Here is a 26,233-nt window from a genome sequence, read left to right on the forward strand (position 1 = left end):
CTGCCCAGATATGGCAGCAGTATTCCATCCTTAGACGTACTTGGCTTTTATATAGATAGAGAATTGCATCAGTAGTGAGATATCTTCTGGAGCGGTAGAAGGATCCCACCATTTTTCCAGCGACCTTGGCAACAGACTTGATGTACATGTTCCATTTCAGATCAGGAGTAAACGTCAAACCCAGAAGCTTGTCAAAACATGGGGCCTCTCCCAGACGAGAGCCATCCATCCCAATTGATGCCAGATGGAGATCAGAACGTTGATGATGTAAGGATAGGAGTTTGATTTTAGATGCATTAAAGGTAACCAGCCACGCCTTCCCCCACTGAATCACGCGTTCGAGATCAGAGGAGAGAGAATCAGAGAGAACTTTGTCATTTACAGCCATTGAAGTCTTGCCGTAGATGGTCGTGTCATCAGCATAGATGTCAACGAATGATTTAAGTATGTGTTTAGGGAGGTCATTGATGTAGATCAGGAAGAGAGTTGGGCCCAGGATTGACCCCTGAGGGACTCCAGCATTAATACTGCAGGCCTCTGATTTTTGTCCATCGACCACTACTCTTATGAGCCTATCAGAGAGAAATGATTCAATGATTGAGAAAACATTTCTAGTTATACCGTAGCTGGAAATCTTGTGAAGTAGACCCTTATGCCATACCTTGTCGAAGGCCTTTGATATGTCAAGAGCAATTGCCCTAGAAAGGAAGTCTTTGTCAAGAGATTCACTAATCCTGTGAGATATAACCGTCAGCACATCTGCGGTAGATCTTGCAGAGCGGAAACCATATTGTGTGTCACTAAGAAGGTTGTTTCTGCTGAGGTGGTTGACTATTTCTCTATTTAATATCATTTAAAATTACTGCAAATCATTTCTTCGTTTGCATATTTTAAAACTAAACATTAACCAGAAGTGACTTTTCTAGGGCATTCATTATGAAGCCCAAATATCAGCTGACATGATATTGTAAACAAACACAGACGGCATTATCATTATTATTTTTTCTTTTTGCGAATTAGTTCACTGGGCAAATTATACTTCATAATATGTAATAATCAATAAAGGATTGATTCTATAATAATACATATGAAACCCGCATTAATTAAAATATCATGTTTAAATATATTGTATGACTGGGCAATGCCGGGCAGTCAGCTAGTGAAAAATAAGATTAAAAAGGGAAAATTCTACATAAGATTTGTTTAGTGATTTTGTTTTATGGCAAATCAACCTTTTCGGATTATTCAATGCAGAATCTGATAATTTTTTTAACAGATTTTTATGCTTCAGGTACTTTACATCTTCCAACATTTATTCATGGTGTTTGATTTGTTTGTTTTGTAGAGGAAAATTATTGTTTTTGTTTTTGGCTTTGCAGAATATGATTGAGTTTTGCAAAGCGTAAAGAAAAAACAATATCATCAATGTTTGGTCAGTAGTAACACTATTTTATGTACAAAGGTTTGTCCTGAGAACCTGACATGAGGATAATTGACCCTACAATTAAACCTTGACCAAATATTAAAAATGAATAAAATCAATTTGAATTATTTGGATTCATCGGACTACTCTTCTCATCTTGAGCGTTATTTTCACAACGTTTCGGTCGATGTAACCTCCAATCTTCTTCAGGTGTATCTTGTCAAACTCTGGAATGTTTCTGTCGAACTTGGGAATTTAGATGGAACTGCACTCGAAAAAGTGTAAGGTTGTGTCAGCCAAAACTTTGTGGGAATAATATCTAAGATGATAACATTATTAGTAGTAATAATAGCAATAAATAGCGATAAATTTATAATTAAAAATAAAATAGATTTAAGTCTCCAAAGATTCGTACTAGAACTTTCCACGAGGACCTGTGTCGCAGTGGTTAGAATACTTGGAAAAATTAATTGTAAAAGTGATATTCTCCTGAAGGTTGAAGGTTCAGTTCTCAGTGAGGACAAGTGAAAAATACAATTGCGAATTACTTAGAACCTCTATCCAGTTATGGCTGACAGAACGAGAGCATGCTACCCCCATGAAGTAAATAAAAGGTTCCGTTCAATATTCTGTTCAGATTCCCAAGTTCAACAGAAACATTCCAGAGTTCGACAAGATACACCTGAAAAAGGTTGGAGGTTACATCGACCGAAACGTTGTGAAAATGACACTCAAGATCAGAACAGTAGTCTGATGAATCCAAATAAGAATAACCAATTTTCATCTAAAAAATTCAGTCAGGAATTTTTATATCAAATCTTTTTTGCTATTGATTCATTTGTGCCATTTATATCTGTGGCGTTTTAGTGTATACCGTTATTATGATAACATCAAAATGCATAAATAAATTTAGTTTACTTGTGTAAAAAAAAAAAAAATGTAAAACAAAAAAAATGAAACTACATAAATTCTGTGGTAAAATTAGTAATCAGAGAAAAAAAATGACTGATCAGATAAAATATGAAAATTTAGGAAATCAAATAAATAATTTTTTTTGTAAAACATGTATTAATAATTGGCCTAAATGTAATATTTTATATTGGGTGGAACAATATTGATAAAAATAAACGCACAAGGTATATTTTACTAGCCGTTTTATCTATATATATATATATATAGAAGCGAAAATGTGTGTTTGTTTGTGGATGTGTGTGTGTGCATTTTTGTATATATCCGCAAAAGGCTTTTTTCGTCGGCCTTCTTGGTCAGCTCGCTCCTTCTTAAAACTTTTTATATCACGTCTAAATCATAATAACTATGACTTAAGAACGGGGGTCACGGCTATCTTTAATTTGCCTGACATTTACCAGCTATTTTCGGTTGCCGCGTTTTCGAAAAGCGAATGATGGGGCGGGGGAAACAGTAACTGGCTTGCAGCGCAAAACTAGGTCAAACATCATGTTACTTAACTTCCTTACACCTGCATATTTCATTTTATAAACCTTAACTTAACACACTTATCAATTCCTCTCACTCGTGGCCGAGATGGTTAGGTGGCTGGCATTTTTTCCCTTTCGTTTCCACCTTCGTTAGGCTTCGGGGGTCAAGCCTACCTTCCTACTAAAACTTGTTTTTCTTTTACACTTCCAAACACCCGGCCATGTTTTGATCTACCCCCCCCCAACACACACACCTACAAACAACCTGGCAACACCGGATACCCCCCGCTAGTCTATATATTTTTGTGTATGTCCGCCAAATGCTTTTTTGGTTGGGCTTCTCGGTCGGCTCACTCCTTCATAAAACTTTTTATAAAATGTCTAAATCATAATATCTATGAGTTATGACCGGGGGGGGGGGTCGCATCTATTTTTAATTTGCCCGACTTTTACGCGCTATTTTCAAGACTTTATTTTTGATTGCCGATTTGTCGATTATAAAAAAAGCGAAAACTGGCTTGCAGCCACGTCATGTTTCAAGGTCAAACATCACATGACTTAAATTTCTCGCAGCTGTCAATTTCACTTTATAAACATTAACTTAAGACACTTATCACTTCTTCTCCCTTTGTGGCCGAGATGGTTAGGTTTCAGGGTTTTTTTTTCATTTCGTTTCCACCTTCGCGTCAAGGGTTCGGGGTTCAAACCTACCTTTCTACTAAAACTTTTTTTTCTTTTAAACCTCCAAACACCCGGCCAACATTTTTTTTTTTTTAAACATGGTTGTTTTGATCTACTCCCCCTGACACACACACCTCCAAACACCCGACCAACACCGGGTACCCACCCCCCACTAGTTTACTATATAAAAGAGTTAACAAACTCGATCCAAGGGAGACAACTCTTAAAAACTAAAGAGTCTACCGTGTGACATCTCTCTTGTCAAGTAAAATTAAGTGCTTAATTTTTTTTATTATTATTTATATATCATAAAGTCCTTTTATTTTGTTGGAGGGTTTCTTGTTCTCACAGGTCTGTTTGATGATGTTGGTAGGTCTTGTATTTCTCCAGGCTGTGTCTGCAGTTGTATGGGCTAAATGTGTTGCATTGTCATATTGATGTTGTTTATTTCTGTGAAGTCACAGCTCTGTTGGAACAGTGATGCTGGCTTATCCTGTTTAATCCCCTGGGCTGGTAGATTGAAAGTGACTCTTTTTGGTGGTTTGAATATTTCTTGGAAATGTCTTCTGTTGCGTCTTAATAGTTTTCCATTGCTATACATTTTGATGATATAGATACATGGTTCAGTGCATTTCTTTACAACAGTTGCTGGCTGCCACGTGTCATTTTCCTGAAGAACAGACACCTTGCTACCTATCATCAATTCAATTTTGCATTTTTGTCGAAATATTTTTGCTGCTTCCTACTTTTAATGCTCATAAGCTCACGGATTTGGTTGTCTTTTACTGTGATTTGTATCCAACAGGGTTGGGGTCCTTGTTCTTATTTTCCTGTTGTATAGGATCTCAGCTAGTGATGACAAGTGATTATCAAGTTGGGTTGCTCTTCGGCATAGGAGAGTCATTTGGTAGTCCACCCGTTTTGCCTTTTTTAGTGTATTTTCTATTGTTTGAACTATTCGTGTAATGAATACATTTGACTCTGGGTATCTCAGGCTTGATATGATATGTGTGAATTCCCGTTCCATCAAGAAATTGTTGAACTTATTTGATGTGAAATACTTGGCATTGTCCGGGTATAAGTGTTCTGGTATCCCGTGAATAGTGAAAATTGCTTTCAAGTATTCGATACAGTTTGTACTTGTGACACTCTTCATTGTCTTCTAGCACTTTACTGTATTGATCAATGATGAGTAAACTTTGTTGACCATTCAACTCAGGGATATCAGCTGCAATATTCTGGAATAGCTTGGTTGAGTGTTCTTTTATGATCATAGTTTCTTTGGTATTCTTTCTTTGGTGTTCGCTGAATATTTCACATCATTTCTATGTCTTTGTTTATTCCTCTACAACAAACACTATTTCTTGCTTTTAGCTGACATCTCTTGGTTCGCATCATGAATTCTTTTAAGGACGCATAATTTTTGGTATAAGCATACATTCGCCTTAAGTCACTAATCCATCTTGTATACAGTCTTTCATTGCCCAGTAATTTCTTTCTAAGTTTTGGTGTATCTTTTACATCCGCTGGCCATCCATTTACTATTGTTTTAGCATTTCCAATTCTTCATCTTCTGTAGCTTCTTGTAATTCTGTTTGTTTCTGTACTGCTATGTTGGCAGTATGTATTGTTAAGTCAAGTTCAATTTCTTCACTTTGTATTAGTTGTGTTCTCGACAAATAATCTGCTGTTAACTCTTTACCTGTTTTTTTTTATATGATCTGAGCATCATATGGTTGTAATCTTAGTAACATTCTTTGCAGCCTTGATGGTGCTTGTGCACTGTTTTTATTTTGTATATTTTCTAGTGGTTTGTGATCTGATTTTATTTGGAATTCTTTTCTATACACATATGTATGAAATTTTTCACAACCAAACACAACTGCAAGTAACTCTTTCAATATTTGCATATCGTGATTTGGTATCAGTCAAGCTTTTGCTAACACTTGCAACAATTTTGTTGTCATTGATTAATGTTATGCTTAATCTTAACATGCTTGTATCTATTTGAATTGTCATTTTTTTTTTTTTTTAGAGAGAGAGAAAACTTATTTCATTTTTTTTTTCTTAAAAAAATTATCTTGATGTACTCACTTTCTGACATATTTACATCTACTTTTTCCCTTGAGCTTACTTGCAAATCAGTCAGTCACTGCTCGTTGCCACCATGTAATATTTTATATTGGGTGGAACAATATTGATAAGAATGAACGCATGAGGTATATTTTACTAGCCGTTTTTATTTACTACATTTAGAACTCTGATGGGGAAGGTCTCCTAGCGGCTTTGGCTGCAGGGAGACAGGGTAGTACAAGTCAAGGATTCGTCACTTGACACTCAGCCCAACAGGTGTGGGGCCGGAAACCTGCCTAGCACCTGTTGTACTGAGGTACGCCGCCTGGGTAATACCTAGGAGGTCCACCCTCCCAGGCCTTGCCACCGGACTTTTCGGTGAGGCAAGTTTATTGCTTGCTGCCTGAGGCGCCCCGACCGGGGAATGCCGACGGGGTTACTCAGGCAATTTTTAAAATTGCAGGAGTGCCCCTCCTTTAGGGGAGTCTGCGGTGTTCCCACTTTCCGGCCTTGTGCCAAATAATGCTGATGTGGGCAGCATTTAAATAACTACCCCCATTACTGCATCTGATTGGGAAGGTCTCCTAGTGGCTTCGGCTGCAGGGAGACAGGGTAATTCTCGTCAAGGATTTGTCACTTGACACTCAGCCCAACAGGTGAGGGGCCGGGAACCGGCCCAGCACCTGTTAGACTGAGGTACACCGCCTGGGTAATACCTAGGAGGTCCACCCTACCAGGCCTTGCCACCGGGCTTTCCGGTGGAGCAAGTTTATTGCTTGCTGCCTGAGGCGCCCCGACCGGGGAATGCCGACGGGCTTACTCAGGCAATTTTTAAAATTGCAGGAGTGCCCCTCCTTTAGGGGAGCCTGCGGGGTTCCCACTTTCCAGCCTTGTGCCACATAATGCTGATGTGGGCAGCATTTAAATATATACAACATAAAAAGGTTAACAAACCCGATCCAAGGAAGGCAACTCTTAAAAACTAAAGAGCTCTCTACCTTGTTATAGTTGGCATCATCCTTTAGGGATGTCATCATTTTCATATCATCCATGGAGACAAGATCACAGCCCAACAAGATTCACAGAGTGTTAGTAGTATTTATCTGGATATATTTTGGCCATCCATGGTTCTCTTCCTCTCTTTTTCTGATTTGATGGCTGTCATCATTTTGATGATGTCATCAAGTGTGTACAGGGACAAAATAAAATAAAAAAGCAAAATCCACAAAGTTTTATTAGTATCTTATCTAGATCTCATCGTAACAATAAAAGCAAAACAAAACAAAACAATTTTTAATGCAATTCAAAAATCAAGGATAAATGTGTAAACAGTTTTTTTTTTTAAAGTGAAGAAGATTTACTTACATTGAATATTTAAATTATACGTGCCAAAATCAATTTTAGCAATATGATTTCCATCACAACGACATTGACTTCTCATTTCACGAGTCACGGTTTCTGTGATCGTAACACGTTCTAATTTTGATTTCGTCTTAGAAAGACAAGTTAAAGTTAGATTAGTACTCGGTTGACCACCTTTCCATTCACATATAATTCTTACTGCTTCACCAACACATATGTCAGAATCGTTTACAGTGATGTTTGGCTTCCCTGGCGGTGGATCTGCCAATAAAAATTTAAAGAAGAAATAACACATGTTACAATGAAGTTGAATAACATGCAAACATTTTCCGAAATGAAGTTGAATAGCATGCAAACATTTTCCGAAATGAAGTTGAATAGTATGCAAACATTTTCCTAAATGAAGTTGAATAGCATGCAAACATTTTCCGAAATGAAGTTGAATAGCATGCAAACATTTTCCTAAATGAAGTTGAATAACATGCAAACATTTTCCGAAATGAAGTTCAATAACATGCAAACATTTTCCGAAATGAAGTTCAATAACATGCAAACATTTTCCGAAATGAAGTTCAATAACATGCAAACATTTTCCGAAATGAAGTTCAATAACATGCAAACATTTTCCGAAATGAAGTTCAATAACATGCAAACATTTTCCGAAATGAAGTTCAATAACATGCAAACATTTTCCGAAATGAAGTTCAATAACATGCAAACATTTTCCGAAATGAAGTTCAATAACATGCAAACATTTTCCGAAATGAAGTTCAATAACATGCAAACATTTTCCGAAATGAAGTTCAATAACATGCAAACATTTTCTGAAATGAATAAAGAATGACTATTTTAAGAGAAACTGTTGTTGGAAAAGGTGTAAAACGTTATTTAAAGTGAAAAATGCATCCAAAAATTAGCTTAAACCATGGCGATACCTACACCAGTCCTGGCAAATATGCAGCCATAACAACAATATTATTTAATTCTAGTAAAACTAGCTCTCCTTTAACAATTACAAAAAGCCTCTCTAACCACCGATATCCATGACAAATAACTCCTTACCTGAGAATTCTTCCTTCAAACTCCTCGGCCTAACATTCACAGGAAATATAAACTGGAAAAAATACACTGAGAACATTGCAAAGGTTGCTGCAAAGAAAGTGGGCTCCATCTATCGTGCTAGAAAACTGCTCACACCTGAGAGTATCCTGTATCTCTACAAGGCCCCCATTTGCCCATGCATGGAGTATTGTTGACACATCTGGGGTGGTGCATCTATCATTAGTCACTCCCTCTTAGATAGGGTCTCAAATCTAATAGGTCCCAATTTGTCAACTAGGCTCCAACCCCTGTCCCCATCGCCACAATGTTGCATCTCTGTGCCTGTTCTACAAGTATTTTAATGAAATGTGCTTTGATGAACTTGTTCCACTTGTGCCCCCTCGACATACATATCCCTGATAAACCCACTTTGCAACAAAATCACACCTCTTCACTGTTGAGGTCCCTAAGTGCCAGAAAGATTTTTTTATTCTAATAGCTTCTTCTCTAGAACAGATAGACTTTGGAATTCCCTTCCTGTTACCTGCTTCTCTGACTATACTGATATGCAGAAGGTCAAATGGAATGTAAACCAACATCTTGTTAATCTTTCTTAGGCATGGTCCCAATTACAAGCTTCACACTCTTCAGCACGTCTAGGTACACTATATATGTTAATATTTATATATAACAATAGATTATTAAAGTTATATGCACATATCTCTACTTATATATAAAAGGCATTTTGTGTGTGTGTGTGTGTGTGTGTGTGTGTGCGTGTGAGAGCTTGTTCCTGAGGGACTCTGAAACACCTAGTCTGATTTTTTTTTAATTTCGCACAAATGTACTTTATTTTTAAGAGTGCATTTAGGTAGGTTTATATTCAGAATGCCTTCAATAAGTATAAAAAAATCATTAATCGAAAAAAAAAAAAATCTGATTAAAGGAGCAGTCCAATTTTAACCAAAATTAACATCCTTATAGTACATGCTAGAAGTTTTATGACCGACGTAAAAAATAAACTGTAGATTCTTTGATAAGATAGGGCGTATTCGAAATGAATGTTTCTGTTTAGAGCACAATTGAAAGATGTTATTTAACTTTTACATTTTAAACTAATTCAAGCCATTATATAAAAACACGAAGTGCTTTAAACAAGTTTCCAAACTTTTTGTATAGGCATTTAAAATTGTCATAGACTCTTAAAAATTCAGTTATTCTGATACATCTTATGAGATGACTAACCAATTTTTATGATTTCAGGTTCAAATGAACAGTTACTGCATGAATTGGAATACACCCTACTAAAATGCAGTTTGCATGTGAGGACACTTTAGAAGAACGATATGTAACGTGCATCCAGGAGATAAGCGCCCGCGTGTTTGCGTGTTGTGTGGGTACGTGGGAGAGACGGATGAGGGGAAAAAGACTTACCTCGAGACCAGCTCAGCGTTACCGACCAAAAATAGAAAAGAAAGACCAAGATGGCGACCGCCGTCTTTTGTAAAGTATGATGTCTCGCAAAGTCACACGAATTCTCGGAATATGCAAATTTAGCCGGCCTAGAACGACGATAAAAGCGGGTGAGGGGAAAGACGTGGGAGAGTGACGATTGAGTTGGCTGGGGAATCGTGTGGCTGTTGCTTCTTGTGCCGTGTTGAGGATATCTTACCGTGTTAAAGAGAGAGTCGGGCGCCATCTTGAATTTTTCCTTACACTTTTTCCTTACACGATATGCAATAAATAAAATTCTGTTTTAAACTTGGAAAAATGCCACAGAAACGTATGGAATGCTTCAGACTGCTTTGCATGAATCGAGCATCAGTTTTTGAGTAGTATAAGCTATTCAAGAATGGCAGGGAGTCTACGAGGGATGAATATCATGAATAATTGTTTGTACAGTTCTCACACTGACATCAAACTATGCACTTATTATCTCTATGGACACACAACGGTTCTTAACTTGAAATTCTTTATTGGGCCAATCAACTCTGGTGTTCTGACTTCCTTACCCCTACACATCTCATCATCCTTTACAGACTCCCTGCCATTCTTGAATCTCTTATGCCACTCAAAAACTGATGCTCAATTTATGCAAGATGGTCCAAAAGCAGTCTGAAGAATTCCATAGGTTTCTGTGGCAATTTTATTTTCCAAATTTAAAACAGAATTTTGTTGCATATCGTTCTTTTAAAGTGTCCTCACGTGCAGACTGCATTTTTGAAATTAACCAGCTGTGACAATCAGGCTTTAGTAGCATGTATTCGAATTCCTGCCTTAGCTGTTCATTTGAACTTGAAATCATAAATATTTATCAGTCATCTCATGAGATGTATAGCAATAATATACTGAATTTTCAAGAGTCTATGACAATTTTAAATAGCTGTGCAAAAATAAAAATTTGGAAACTTATTGAAGGAACCTCATATATATATATATATATATATATAAAATCAAGAAAAAAAAATAACAATTATATAGTTAAATATTTAGAAATTTCTAAAGAATCGGAATTGGTAATTATATCAGAATCAGGAATTTAGTACAGAATCAATAATTGTATTGAGAAAAATATTGGAATCATTCCATCACTAATTTTACAACAAAATAAAGGAGATAAATCCAACACATTTCTAACTCTTCAAAAAAACAAAATAAAACAAATAAAAAAAAAAACACTCACACTTTATATCTAATGTTAAAGATGTGGAGTTTGTCCAGTCCATTTCTTGAATCCTTGCTCTGCACTTAATTGTTTTAAAGTTTCTTTTTAATTTCAGTTTTAAAGTGGAATTTGTTTGCCAAAGTTTTCCATTCTGTTTCGATGTGATATTAATATTCTGTGTTATTTCTCTTTCGAATCCATTTTCAAATAAAACCCACTGAAAAGATGCTTTTGGTTTGGATTTATCCACTTTACAAACGAATGATTCAATTTCATCTTCAATAAGAAAGTTTTTACTTTTCCGATGAAGAGATACAGATGAAACAGGAACTGAAAAAAAAAAAAAAATTAATTCCCAGTTAAAACATTTTTATTTTACAGAATTTCACAATAACAAAATAAAAATTAGATTTAAATGTAATAAAAACTAATGTCACAAGTTATCTCCCTTGAATAAATCTATTACGTAAATTTCGTATGTATCTATCTGAAGCCGAATTATCACTTCTATTGATATACTATTACACTATAAATTTAGGGAAGAAGGTAGCATGATATTGAATGCTATTTATAGTGTGGTATTCATGCTGTAATCATCTCAAACATTATCTTCTCCTTTAAAATGAATAGTGTAGTATAGGTGTTTTCTTAGAGATGGCGAACTTTAAATTAAAATAAACCACTGAAAAAATATTTTTATTATACAAATCTTTGGTTTATTCCAAAGATTAATTTTTGGCATTTATAATTTAAATACAATGTTGGGCATATGGCTCACGTGGCTCGCAATTATATAGTGTAATCTAGCGTTTCAATTTTCACAACTGCACATATTAAATTAGGCTGTATTTTGGCAATAACGTGTCGAATAATGTCTTACAAGCGGTCTATTGTGTCTGGTTTATCAGCAATGACACGTGACTTTATAGATCCCCCAAAAATAATCTAATGCTGTAAAATCGTATGAACAAGGCAGCCAGTTGAAAGGTCTACTTTGTGAAATTATTCGTTCATCAAATGTTTCTCTCAGTAAATTGATCATATTTTCATTTTGCAAACATTGCTCGGATGTTACTCTCACCATGATGAATTGCCAAACCAAGCTGAACTGTAAATAACCAATAGTCGTCAAATTTGCAATTAAAGAAAATAGAGTTGTCAAGTTAAATTTCGCCTCCTCTAAAAAAAACAAAAACAAACAGACTGTATATGTTTGTTTGCTATGAGATTAACCTCCCAGGCCTTACCTTTTTAAAAAATATTTGGTTGACAGGGTAGTGTAGTATCTGTTCTTTGGTCATGAGACGATCCTCCCAAGCATTACCCACTCCTATGAGAGGAATATTCATTGGCAAGCAAGTGGGAGTATGTTATTTTCAGATTTTTTTGCAGGGGGATAGTGTAGTATCTGTTATTTGTTCGTGAAATGATCCTCTCAAACATTACCTTCTCCTGGGGGAGGGGTGTTCATTAACCAGACATATTACTAGTAAAAATATGCAACTAGAAGGAATATATTACTGCTAGTAACTATAAATTGTTATCTATGTTTGCATGAAAGCTGGATGAAAATGCGTAATATATACTGGGTTCTGTCATGGAAGGATATTTTCCTCATAAAAGTATTAAGGTATTCCAATTTTTATCATTAAAAGTGTATAATTATTAAAAATATTACATTATTACAGAATATAAAAATGTTTTCGGAGATATTCCAGAACGTTCTAAAATATGGAATGTTAAGGTATTCCATTTGGAGCAATTCTAAAATGTGGAATAAAGAGGCTTGCCTTTTTTATGTTGTTCTTGGCCTTCGGGCCAAGATCAAAGTGTAGCATCTGTTCTGCAGATGCTGCACTTAAGACAATTTGTACCAGTCAATGGAGGGGAAACCTATACTGGGACAATTATTATTTTTGGTAACCAAAGTGCGCCCTTTTTGCCTACTTTTAGGGGAGCTGGTTTTTATCCCACATTAAAAACGGCCTTGTGCCTGATTTGCTTTGGTGGGGAAGCAAATAAATACACTAAAATGTGGAATGTTAAAGTATTCTATTTTGAGTGATTCTGGAATATTCCCTCCAACAAAAACTAAAGCTGTTTGCGTAAACTTTTCAGTTATGCAGTTAGATTACTTAAGCACATAACCAGCGAGTTGAGTTGTCAGTTGTTAAGACGCTAACTACTGCTAACTCCGGCAAAATTCTTAGGATAATTCTCCAGTGAAAAGGGACCCATTTAAAAGAATCAATTACCTGCATTCCTCAAAGAAAAACTGGATTTTTATAAATATAAAGATTTCAGTCTTTCTGACAAAAAAAAAAAAAAAAAATTTCAACATTCTCTTTTATTCGGTCTTTCTTCTAAACTGAAGTTAAAATTGATTATATCCCTTAGACATTGTCAAACGCTTTCAAATTTCTAGCAGTACAAAGAAAGCATTTAATATTTGTAAAAATTGTTTTGTTTTTCTTTATGTTAAAATAGTTTTTTTTTTTTTTGTTTTCAACTTGTTTCATGTACAATAAATATTTCTTATTTTAATAAGTTATAATCATCACCACGTATGCAGCAGCTTTCTTCTATGACTAGTTTGGAGACATGACACAAAAGGCCCAGTCAATTCTTTAGATGGTCATATTGAATCCTGTTGATATTCACTACAGTCACTATCATCGAAATCATCGAGGACATCATATTGCTCCAACACCTGATTACAGCGGTCTCATTATCTTCAGCATTGCTCAGCAGAGATACCTTACACGAGGCACACTGTTCAAAGCATGTGAGAACTCACTATCATTATTCTCCATCTACTAGTACATTTGTTCGCTGGTCAGACCCCACTAACACCATGTTCTCTTTTTTCTTTTCTTTTTTTTTTTTTTTAATAAATCATATGCTTAATTTCAGGTGCCAGAAGAAGAATATCATTGACACCTTTCATCTAGACTTTATACATATACAAAGAATTATCTGAACGCTTCTCTTCAGTGTTAAATCGTATCAGTGAGCACCTTCCTGGGCAGTAATTAGCTTTGTTGATCAGTTGAATCGCTCAACAATGCCATTTCCCAATGATGTGTGCACATCAGACATGCCAGCTCTCAACAAACACTTTGAAACTGCTGCTTTTAAAAGTCATTAAGTCACCCACTAGTGTTTCTTTCTCAAAGATAGAGTTGAGATATCATATTGCAACAGAATCCACTTATTGCAAGACTCAATTAATGCAGATGATATGTTGAACTCTTTTATGACATTCATGCCTTAGTTTTACCATCAATTTGAAATGGAATTAATGTGTGAATAAGCCGATATTCTTGACAAGACTCAATTACAAATGTCATGGAGCTTTTTTCATAAAAACGGCAATCTTTTTGACAAAGATCATTGTTGATTTTATTCCAGGACGGCTGCTATACATGAATATTTTTCGCATTTGACTGCTTCATGTCGCCATTGGTGATAGCACATACCTGTAACACATTATCTTCATCCTCATTGTCGGATTCTAGTAACCTTATTTGCCCTGTTTTAATTTAACCTTATGTCTACTACCAATGAGTAGTACCTAAAAGATTTGAAACCATCTTTTAATGAACATTTAACTGGATATCTTTTGTGTTTCACCATAGCTTTGCTGATCAATGTTGTTGTGAGCCATTAATGAACAAACAGAGATCAGTTTTTAGGTGCAGAGATCCAGCCTCACATTGTATGACCAAGTTCATTCACTTTGTTATTCTATCCAACTCCATGGATGAAAATGTAAAATGTGTCCGATTCTGACAAGAGACAGCTGGTGTCTTCGGTTTTGATTCAGCAGGATTCAAATATAAAACCTATGCCCAGATAACTTGCATTGATGCACACAGCAATCTTTTTTCTATTGACATAGTTCTTGGTATGGATCCACCTAATTCAATTTGTTGTCAGTTTCCTTTATTAAAGTCTTAGTGGGAGTGGGGGTATGTCTGTAACGCTGTACATTTTTAAACATGTAGACCCGACACGTTGTAGTTTCAGTTGCAAAGTAGACAAGGAATAGGAAAGAACTTCAACTCCCTTTTCTTTCATAATAATGCCATTTATTTCCGATTCTCGAATAAAATACGCTCGTCTTCTCTCACATGATCGTCTTCTCAAACGTACTCTTCCTTTTATAGTCTTTCTTTTTCCTTACTGTGACATCATTTCATACCCGGTTGAGTATTTGTATACATGTGTCCGTGCTCTGTTATTGTGGTCAACGTGTTTACTATTTAGTTTATCACACCAATAAATGTCCAATGAGCTTTCAGCAGAACAAAAAAATTTGCTCCTGGTAATAGTATTTGAAACGTCCGAGAGCTCGTTTCCACTTTTTCAAAGCAAAACATTGTTTCTTCCACGGAAAGTAAATCTGAGTATTCGGCCTCGATATTTTAGTTGTTCCAGAATGTTTTCGGTTTAGTTAAAAGTGTGGCAAGTGTTCCGTGACAGATGCAGCACTTTTGTCTATATGACTTTTAACAATTTTAAGGTCTCTTATTATGTTTGTTATTTCACTTGCTAATGGGGAAAGGAGTGACTGGTTACTTTAATGCATCTAAAACCAAGCTTCTATCTTTACATCATCAACGTTCTGATCCCCATCTGGCATCAATTAAAATGAATGGCTCTCGTCTTGGGGAGGCCTCAAGTTTTGACAGGCTTCTGGGCTTGACCTTTACTCCTGATCTTAAATGGAATACATACATCAAATCTGTTGGCAAGGCCGCTGGAAAAATGGTAGGATCCTTCTATCGATCCAGTAGATATCTGACTGCTGATGCAATTCTCTATCTATATAAGAGCCAAATACGTCCAAAGATGGAATACTGTTGCCACATATGGGCAGGAGCTGCTAGAAAAGACTTGTCCTGCCTTGATAGGGTTCAAAATAGACTTCGTGGCCTGGTGGGAGATGTCTTTTTCTCTTCGCTGCAACCTCTATCTCACAGAAAAGATGTTGCAAGTTTGTCTCTGCTTTATCGTTATTTTCATGGAAAGTGTTCGACTGAGCTTCAATCTATGGTCCCCCCCCCCGCCAAACTTTCACAAGAAAAACTCGACTAGCTGAAAACACTATCAATAATTCCCCCCACTCTTTATCTGTGCCTAAACCTAAACATAGATTCCATGATCAAAGCTTCTCTCTTAGAACTGCACGCCTGTGGAATTGTCTTCCGTTTTCCTGCTTTCTAGCTGTCTATAATATGGTTGTCTTCAAGTCCAAAGTGAACAAGTTTCTGATGAGCCGTTCCACTTAAGTTAACAAATTTACCGAACTTCCATTACTATCGATTACTATATTGTCCTTTTGACTACTGTACACTCTTCAACCCTTATCCTTGAGTGGCCTATCGGCCTTGATAAGTGGTGACGCCTATGTAAAAAAAAAAAAAAAAAAAAAAATTTCTTTACACGTGAAGTTATCTATCATTCGGTCATTTCAGAGATCTTTCATTAAAAATTTACAATGCTACAAAATGACTTATTTATTTGAAATTATTATTCATAGGTTAGTAAATTATATATTTAATAACTAGCTGTCAATACCCGGCGTCACCAGGTAAAAAAACATTGCTGGGCGGAGGGTTTAGTAACATACTATTTAAGACACACCAAATGTCCCAAGTTGTTACGATTTTCCTGAAAGTTCAACATATTTTTGATTTTTGAAAATATGAAACCTAGCCATCTTCATTTATGAGATTCAAAGAGGGATATAAAATCTCATAATTTGAAGGGAAATAACTCGTAGGTTAAATGAAAACCCATTTTTAAACGCAGCTAATCTTGGTTATATTAATAATTACAAATAAATAAATCAACTTTATATAGTATTTCTAAGCAGAATACTTAAAACAGTTCTATTATTAATTTCCATTAAAAATTTAGAGCTAATTATTAAAAGATTTTGCTTAATGTAATATGCAAATGAGATAACCTCTTGAATGTTGGTTCCTTTTGAATAAATTGTATATATTATATTTTATAGAGGGAATTAGACCTCGAGTCTAAAAAGCAGAGTTTATCTTAATGTATTAATAAATGTATTAATACTTTTAAAAGAAAATAGTGCCATTGTACCGTGGATATATAATAAGCTCAATAGGTATAGGTATCCTAGAGCTATATTAATAATGAGTAAAAAAATCTTTTGAATTATCAATCAGTTTTAAAAGGAAATAATAAAAAAAAAATCAAATGATTTTGTTTTTTTTGTTTTTCCTTTTGAAACAGATTGATAATTCACAATTATGAATTTTTTTTACTTAATATATATATATATATATTGAGTATAAGCGAGATAAAATCCTGATAGATATTACTTGAAGTAATACTTTCAAGGTGATCCTAGCCAAAAAGGAAAAGCTCAATATTTAAGAATAGAGCAATATATAAGTTTCGTGGTTAAATTTTAAATTCTGAAAAAAAAAAAAAAAAACAATATATAGAGACATATATTCGATATAAGAATTTATTGCTTGACAAAGGAATATATAGAAGGGGTTATTTTAATTTCCTTGGTCCATGGATTTTCAACAATGGATCATATAAAAAAACTATTTTCAACAATTGTGCTGAAAAGCAAAATAGCGTCCATTCGCAGCTGAACATTTTGCTAGCTGCATTTCATTTCCTCTGATAATGTGAGCCATTGTTGAAAATCCATGGATTAAGGAAATTAAAATAACCCCTTCTATATATTCATTTTGTCAAGCAATAAATTCTTAAATCGAATATATGTCTCTATATGTTGTTTTTTTTCAGAATTTAAAATTTAACCACGAAACTTATATATTGAGTATACGTACATTACCACTGGCTAATAGATTTTAATATATTAAACATTTGGGAAAAATTTTCCTATATCTATCTATATCTATCTATCTATATCTATATATCTATAAAAACAGAGATGTGTGTGCCACAGACGATTTCTGATTGGTTAATCCAATAATCACATCTCCTAAAAAAGTATAGTTCTTACGCCCTTAACTTTACCATAAAATATTTTGGTCTTATTTATTGTCCATCTTGGAAGGGTTTAATTTTTTTCTAACTTGCGATTTACAACTTAAAAAAATACGAAACTAACTTACAATCTAACAATCGAACCTCCGACACCACGGCCGCCATTATGAAACTAAACTAAAAAAAAAAAATACGCGCGTTCACTCGTTTTTTTGTGCATTTTTTTTGGGGGGGGGGGGCTAATTTAGCATAATAGTGTCCATTTAATAGTATTATCTTGAAAAAATAAAAAAATAAGGAAAATTACCAAAAAAACAAACAAGAACAACAAAAGTGTGCCGTATTTTTAAAAGTTTTAATGCGTTATTTTTATTTGCTTTTTTTATTTCATCGGTGAAGAAAATGGCCAAACAGAAATTTTGAAGGCCAAATTTCGCGAATTTGGCCTTTTTTTTAAGCAGTTTGGCCTTCAAAATTTCTGTTTGGCCATTTTCTTCACCGATGAAATAAAAAAAGCAAATAAAAACAACGCAATAAAACTTTTAAAAATACGGCACACTTTTGTTGTTCTTGTTTGTTTTTTTTGGTAATTTTCCTTATTTTTTTATTTATACAAGAAAATACTATTAAATGGACACTATTATGCCAAATTAGCCCCCCCCCCAAAAAAAATGCACAAAAATTCGAGATTTATGGTTTTGACGAGATAATTTAGCGAATTGTCCGGACTATTGCGAGATAACCATCCATTAGTTTTTCCTGAAATTTTGCCACAAATTGTATTTCATTACATAGATGTGCATAGTAACAACATTTTTTTGCCGAAAATTCCCGTTGCGTCTCCAGATTTCATCGGTGAAGAAAAAGGCCAAACAGAAATTTTGAAGGCCAAACTGCTTTAAAAAAGGGCCAAATTCGCGATTTGGGAAAATCGATGTGATAGGTTTTCGACAGAAATTTGGCGATTAAGTGGTCAATATTCAACGATTTGACCTTTGAGAACTCTACCAAACTCCTCCTACAATTCTGGGTCTAAACAGTAAACACTTGATATTTTAGATATAGATTCCTTGGACATGGATCTAACTTATTAACTTTACTTGATCCCTAAACAATAAATGTTAAGAGGTCATAATAGGGGTCAAAGTTTTAAAAAATTGACCGTTTTTTTTTTTTCTCAGCATTAACCTCAAAACACCTGGGCAACGCCGGGCACCGATTGCTAGTATATCTATAAAAACAGAGATGTGTGTGCCACAGACGATTTCTGATTGGTTAATCCAATAATCACATCTCCTAAAAAAGTATAGTTCTTACGCTCTTAACTTTACCATAAAATATTTTGGTCTTATTTATTGTCCATCTTGGAAGGGTTTAATTTTTTTCTAACTTGCGATTTACAACTTAAAAAAATACGAAACTAACTTACAATCTAACAATCGAACCTCCGACATCACGGTCGCCATTATGAAACTAAACTAAAAAAAAAAATACGCGCGTTCACTCGTTTTTTTGTGCATTTTATTTTTTTGGGGGGGGGGGCTAATTTGGCATAATAGTGTCCATTTAATAGTATTATCTTGAAAAAATAAAAAAATAAGGAAAATTACCAAAAAACAAACAAACAAGAACAACAAAAGTGTGCCGTATTTTTAAAAGTTTTATTGCGTTGTTTTTATTTGCTTTTTTTATTTCATCGGTGAAGAAAATGGCCAAACAGAAATTTTGAAGGCCAAACTGCTTTAAAAAAAGGCCAAATTCGCGAAATTTGGCCTCGCTATAAAAAAAAGGGGAACCCCCCTACTTGAACTTTCTGTTTAATTTCGCTTCTATCTAATATAAAATATATTGTACGTACTCGTCATGGGATAAAGTTTTCCTACAGAAAAAATCACGTAATTTCATCAAGTAGTTATTTTTTTATAGCGAAACAAGAAAAAAATCAACGCTACAAGCGAGTCATTATTAATTAAACAGAAAGTTCAAGTAGGGGGATTCCCCTTTTTTTTTTTTTATAGCGAGGCCAAATTTCGCGAATTTGGCCTTTTTTTTAAAGCAGTTTGGCCTTCATATTTCTGTTTGGCCTTTTTCTTCACCGATGAAATAAAAAAAAGCAAATAAAAACAACGCATTAAAACTTTTAAAAATACGGCACACTTTTGTTGTTCTTGTTTGTTTTTTTTGGTAATTTTCCTTATTTTTTAATTTTTTCAAGATAATACTATTAAATGGACACTATTATGCCAAATTAGCCCCCCCCCCCAAAAAAAAATGCACAAAAATTCGAGATTTAAGGTTTTGACGAGATAATTTAGCGAATTGTCCGGACTATTGCGAGAGAACCATCCATTAGTTTTTCCTGAAATTTTGCCACAAATTGTATTTCAATGCATAGATGTGCATAGTAACAACATTTTTTAACCGAAAATTCCCGTCGCGTCTCCAGATTTCATCGGTGAAGAAAAAGGCCAAACAGAAATTTTGAAGGCCAAACTGCTTTAAAAAAGGCCAAAATCGCGAAATTTGGCCTCGCTATCAAACGATTTGACCTTTGAGAACTCTACCAAACTCCTCCTACAATTTTGGGTCTAAACACGTGATATTATAGATATAGATTCCTTGGACATGGATCTAACTTAAAGTTTAAAAAAATTGACCGTTTTTTTTTCTCAGCATTAACCTCAAAACACCTGGGCAACGCCGGGCACCGATTGCTAGTATATCTATAAAAGTGAACGTGTGTGTGTGTGTGTACATTTCACTACGCAATAATTCTGTCAATTTTTAGTCTACAGACTCGAAATTTGATATACAGGGTACTGAGATTTGGGAAAATCGATGTAATTGGTTTTCGGCCAGAAATTTCGCTGTTAAGGGGTCAAAGTTCAACGATTTAACCTTTGAGAACTCTACCAAACTCCTCCGACAATTTTTGGTCTAAACACTTGAAATTTTAGATATAGGTTCCTTGGATATGGATCTAACTTAATAACTCGATTTGAGCCCAAAACAATAAATGTTAAGGGGTAATATTAGTGGTTACATTTTAAAAAATTGACAGCTTTTTTCTTTTTTTCTTTTTTGCTTAAAATACATCTCCAAACACCCAGTCAACGCTGGGCTTAAATGCTAGTATATCTATAAAAGTGAACGTGTCTGTGTACATTTCCCTACGCAATAACTCTCTCAATTTTAAGTCTACAGACTCGAAATTTAATATACAGGGTTGATATACAGATTTGGGAAAATCGATGTGATCGGTTTTCGGCCAGAAATTTGGCTGGTAAGGGGTCAAAATTCAACGATTTGTGAACTCTACCAAACTCCTCCTACAATTTTGGGTTTAAACACTTGAACTTTTAGATATAGAATCCTTGAACATGGATCTAACTTAATAATTTGATTCGAGCCCAAAACAATAATTGAGGTCAAAATTAAAAAAATTGACCGTTTCTTTTTTGTTTTTTGCTCAGCATACACCTCCAAACACCCGAGCAACGCCGGGCACCCATGCTAGTATATATATATATATATATATACTAGCTGTACCCTGCATGTTTCTTATATTCTTAGTACAGCAATCCACTCCAAAAAGTTTAAAAAAAAAAAAAAAAAGGCGAAAATGAAAAAAAAAAAATGGTACTCTTGCAGAATTGGATCCGGATCCTCGGGAGTTACCGTCAATCATAGCTTGGGCTCGACCAACATTCAGTGGATTAAGCCAAAAGTTGCTAAAACGTTGAAACGCTAAATAGTTTTCTTTTTTATTGTATTAAAAAATGTGAGCTTTTAATTGATATTTGGGTAAAGGGGGGGGGGGGTATTATACACAGATTCGAAAAAGTTGTCCAAAAACGAATAAATGAAAGCAAAGGTAAGGTAAATTACGTTTCTATCTAACTGGATAATTTTTTAGTGTTTTTATTTCATGTAAAATGTTTAATCGGCTAAAAAACTCAGTGTTTATCTATGTATTTGAAAAAGACAAATGGTCGCGGACTCTGTTGAATACGTTAAGTTTGGGAAAATCAGTTAAAAACTATACAAAACAGTGTCAGACACCTACTGATTATATGTTATTGTGACATAGGCTGACATATTCGGTGGGTTTCTGATAGTATTTTGTATAGTTTTTTAGTTTTAAATCATTTTCTCAAACTTAACATCATCAACAGTGTCTGTCACCGTTTGTATTTTTCAAATACACTGATAAACACTGTTTTTCGAGCCGACTAAACGTTATAGTAAAAAAAACGAGTTTGTATTACTAAACACATAAACGAAAAAGTTGTTGAAAAATAAATATAACAAATAAATGTTATCAAAGGCAAGATAAGTTACTTTTCTACCTAAGTGGATAAGATTTTAGTGTTTTTATTTAGTGTAAAATGTTTAATCGGTTTGAAAACATGTAGTGTTTATCTGTATATTTGAAAAATACAAATGGCGGCAAGTTTGGGAAAGTGAGTTAAAACTAAAAAAACTATACAAAATATTGTCAGGAACTCACACAATATATGTTACCGTGACATAGGTAGACATGTATTCGGTGGTTTTTAACAGTATTTTGTATAGTTTTTTAGTTTTAACTCATTTTCCCAAACCTAATGTGTTTAACACAGTCTGCCGCCATTTGTAATTTTCAAATATAGCAGTAAACGCTGTGTTTTTTGAGCTGAATAAACAGTTTACATTAAAAAAACAAAAAAATTATCCATTTTGGTAATAAAGTAACATATCTTGCCTTTGATAATATTTGTTATACATTTATTTTTTGACAACCTTTTTCGAATCTATATGTACAGTAGTACAAACCCAATAAAAACACTAAAAATTATCCAATTAGGTAGAAAAGTAACTTATCTTACCTTTTAAAATATTTATTTGTTATATATTTGTTTTTGTTGACAACTTTTTCAAGTCTTTGTGCAAGTACAAACCCAAAGGTGTATTTTTCTGTCTAATTTTATTTTTAGTACCACGCTTAAATTTAAATTTCACGGTATCTTTTTTGGGGGGTATTTTTTTTTACATTAGGTCCACCTCCACAATTTTCGACTATGCTGAATAAGAAAATCTCATTTAAAATTTGCAGAGGCAATTAATTTTCGAAATATAAAGACCTGTACTATGCACTATAATTCACTGATAGCCATGAATAAACACTCCCAACCTCCCCATATTAAGAACGGCTTTCGGAATAAACAACACCCATGCCTAACCACATGTTTTAACCTTTTACCAGTTTTTTGTCTTTTAAAAACGGCTTTTGGAATAAATACCACCATTCTCCCCATGTTAAGAACGGCTTTCAGAATAAAACCCCCCAACCTACCCATGTTAAAAATTGTGGAGGTGGACCTAATGTGAAAATTTATCTTTTGTTTTTTTAATAAATTGTTAGTTGAAAGCACAAAATAGTGACAAAACACCATCCCCTCCCCTTGGTAAGAATAGCAAAAAAAAAATAATGGTTTTCTTGGTAGAAACTTTTCTGTATTTCACCTAACAATTTCTGGTGCTAATGAACTTACTGATCTGCGCTATTTTTTAAATCATATTTCCAAGTTTAATTAAAGTTTTATGATATGTTTTTTTATTCAATTGTAAGGTTAAAGTACAGAATAGGTACAAAACACCCTCCCCTCCCCATGTTAAGAATGGCTTTTTAAATAATAACGTTATTATTTCAGCACGGATCACTCTCTACATGAGTACCTAATATTTTTTTCAGCCATTCTTACCATAGAAAGGGGATGGTGTTTTGTAACTATTCTGTGCTTTTTTAACTAACAATTTATTATTAAAAAAAGATATTGTGAAATTATAAAAAAATAAAAAGATATTGTGAAAGTTGAATTTAACTTGAAAAAAAACAAAAACAAAACAATGTGAACGGCGCGTTCAACATTGTAGCCGGACCTTATTTGGTAATAAGGTCACGTTAGTCGATTAATGGGTGCTAATGCACTTACTGATCCACGCTATTTTTTAAAATCGTATTTCCAAGTTTAATTAAAGTTTTATGTTTTTTTGGTATTTTTTTAGATTAGGTCCACCTCCACAATTTTCTTTTAAATGACGACTTTTAGAGGTTTCCGACTATGCTGAATACAGAAATCGCATTGAAATTTTGCAGAAATAAGTAGTTATTGAGATATAAATAGTTGTTTTATGCATTGTATTCTTTGGCAGCCATCTTTGTTACGCGCGTAGATTTGTCGCCCAAGTGTGTAAAAAAAATGGCTGCCAGAGATTACAATGCATTATACAACTTTTTATATCTCGATAACTACTTATTTCTGCAAAATTTCAATGCGATTTCCGTATTCAGCATAGTCGAAAACCTAAAAAGTCGTCATTTAAAAGAAAATTGTGGAGGTGGACCTAATCTAAAAATTTACCGTTTTTTTTATTCAATTGTAAGGTTAAAGTACAGAATAGGTACAAAACACGCTCTTCTCCCCATGTTAAGAATGGCTTTTTAAATAATAACGTTATTATTTCAGCACGGATCAATAAGTGCACGAGTACCCAATTTCTTTAAAAGCATTCATTATTTTCTTATATAAAAACAACTTCTGTAAAAAAAAAAAAGAAAAAACATGCGCTTTCAATTCTTGTTAAAAAAGGTTTTCTTAAAAAACAAAACAAAAAAAATACGGTAAAAAGAGCAAAGAACAAAACATTAATCGGTATTCATGCAGAGAGTGATCCGTGCTGAAATAATAACGTTATTATTTAAAAAGCCATTCTTAACATGGGGAGGGGAGGGGGGTTTGTACCTAATCTGTACTTTAACCTTAGAATTGAATAAAAAATATATCATAAAACTTTAATTAAACATGGAAATACGATTTAAAAAATAGCGCGGATCACTCTCTGCATTAGCACCGAAAGTACAGAATAGTTAGAAAACATCCTCCCTCCCCATGTTAAGAATGGCTTTCTAAATAATGTTAATTCTTCCGTACTGTTCCTTGTCTGCTTAAGTTTAATTTTTGTTTATTAAATTGTTAGGTGAAAGTCCAAAATAGTTACAAAACACCCTCTTCTCCCCATGTTAAGAATGGCTTTCTAAATAATAACACCATTATTTCAGCAGGGTAGCTTCTCTGCATAAGTACCATGTTTTGTTTTTAAATTGTTAGGTGAAAGGACAAAATAGTTACAAAATACCATCCTCATGTTAAGAATGTCTTTCTAAATAACATTATTTCAGCACGGTATTTTCTATGCATATGTACTATCTATTTTTGTTTATTAAACTGTTAGGTGAAATTATAGAATAGATGCAAAACTCCCTCCCCATGTTAAGAATAGCTTTCTAAATAACGGTAGTACTATCTTTTGTTTATTAAATTGTTGGGTGAAAGTATAAAATAGTTACAGAACACCCTCCCTTTCCCATGTTAAGAATGGCTTTCTTAATAGCATTATTTTAGCACGATACTTTCTCTGCATAAGTACCATCTTTTGTTTATTAAATTGTTAGGTGAAAGTATAGAATAGTTACAAAACGCCCTCCCCATGTTAAGAATGGCTTTCTAAATAACGTTATTATTTTAGCACGATACTTTCTCTGCATAAGTACCATGTTTTATTTATTAAATGGTTAGGTTAAAGTATGGTACTCATGCAGAGAGAGATCCGTGCTGAAATAACGTTATTATTTAAAAAGCCATTCTTAACATGGGGAGGGGAGGGTGTCTTTTACCTAATCTGTATTTTAACCTTACAATTGAATAAAAAAGACATAATAAAACTTTAATTAAACGTGGAAATAAGATTTAAAAAAATAGCGCGGACCGACCACTCTCTGCATTAGCACCAAATATTATTTAAGCACGTTACCAATCCGTAAAGTTTCTTCGAAAAAACCTGTACTTTTACCAAACAATTTATAGTGTTAATAAAAAAAAGTTCATATTTTCTTATATCGAAAAATAAAAAAACAAAAACAAAAAAAACGACTTCGACTCAAAAAGCAAGCGACAAACTTTTTTTTTTCTGCCTGATATAACAAAGAAAAATGTTTACATTAAAAAATTTGGAAGATAAACAAATGAATTATGTTTTTTTTTTACTTATCGAGTAAACAGAAAATGAAATCTAATTCGTTTCGTCAAATCGTGGGTGTGAAATGAATCGAACCAGAAGTTCAGTTCTATCAACAAAACAAGTTCGCACTAACGGCTTACGAAAAATATATTTATTTTATTTAATCTTTTAATAATTGGCGATATAAGTTTATTTTACTAACATAGAAACATCCTTCGACTCTAAAGATGGGTTGTCTGAAAATTTCAAATAAATTGGTAATGTAGAAATATGGTTGTATAAACTTTGAACGAACCAAGAATTACATTTATATATATATATATATATATATATATATATATATATGAGAGAGAGAGAGAGAGAGAGAGAGAGAGAGAGCGCGAGAGGGAGAGAGAGAGAGCATGCAGAAATAAAAGTATATAAAAGTCTGTTTTCAGTATTATAATCGATTTGTGAAACAGTGTGTCTTTTGTATATATTAAC

The 26,233-nt window shown here is 33.9% G+C and overlaps 1 protein-coding gene across 4 annotated transcripts in view; it reads right to left on the bottom strand.

Moving 5' to 3' along the window:
• LOC145248869 (uncharacterized) overlaps window positions 1-26,233 on the bottom strand; it is a 402,247-nt gene that overhangs the window by 134,814 nt on the left and 241,200 nt on the right. For all 4 annotated transcript variants that reach the window (XM_080110617.1, XM_080110620.1, XM_080110619.1 and 1 more), the window contains exons 5-6: window positions 10,703-11,014; window positions 6,982-7,239 (exon numbers count right to left, since the gene is read on the bottom strand). In XM_080110617.1, coding sequence (XP_079966743.1) covers window positions 6,982-7,239; window positions 10,703-11,014 — 570 coding nt within the window. The remainder of the gene's footprint in view (window positions 1-6,981; window positions 7,240-10,702; window positions 11,015-26,233) is intronic.

This window comes from Euprymna scolopes, chromosome 27 (genome assembly GCF_053919585.1).
Source record: "Euprymna scolopes isolate OS-2025 chromosome 27, ASM5391958v1, whole genome shotgun sequence".
In the NCBI taxonomy this organism is placed as follows: domain Eukaryota; kingdom Metazoa; phylum Mollusca; class Cephalopoda; order Sepiida; family Sepiolidae; genus Euprymna; species Euprymna scolopes.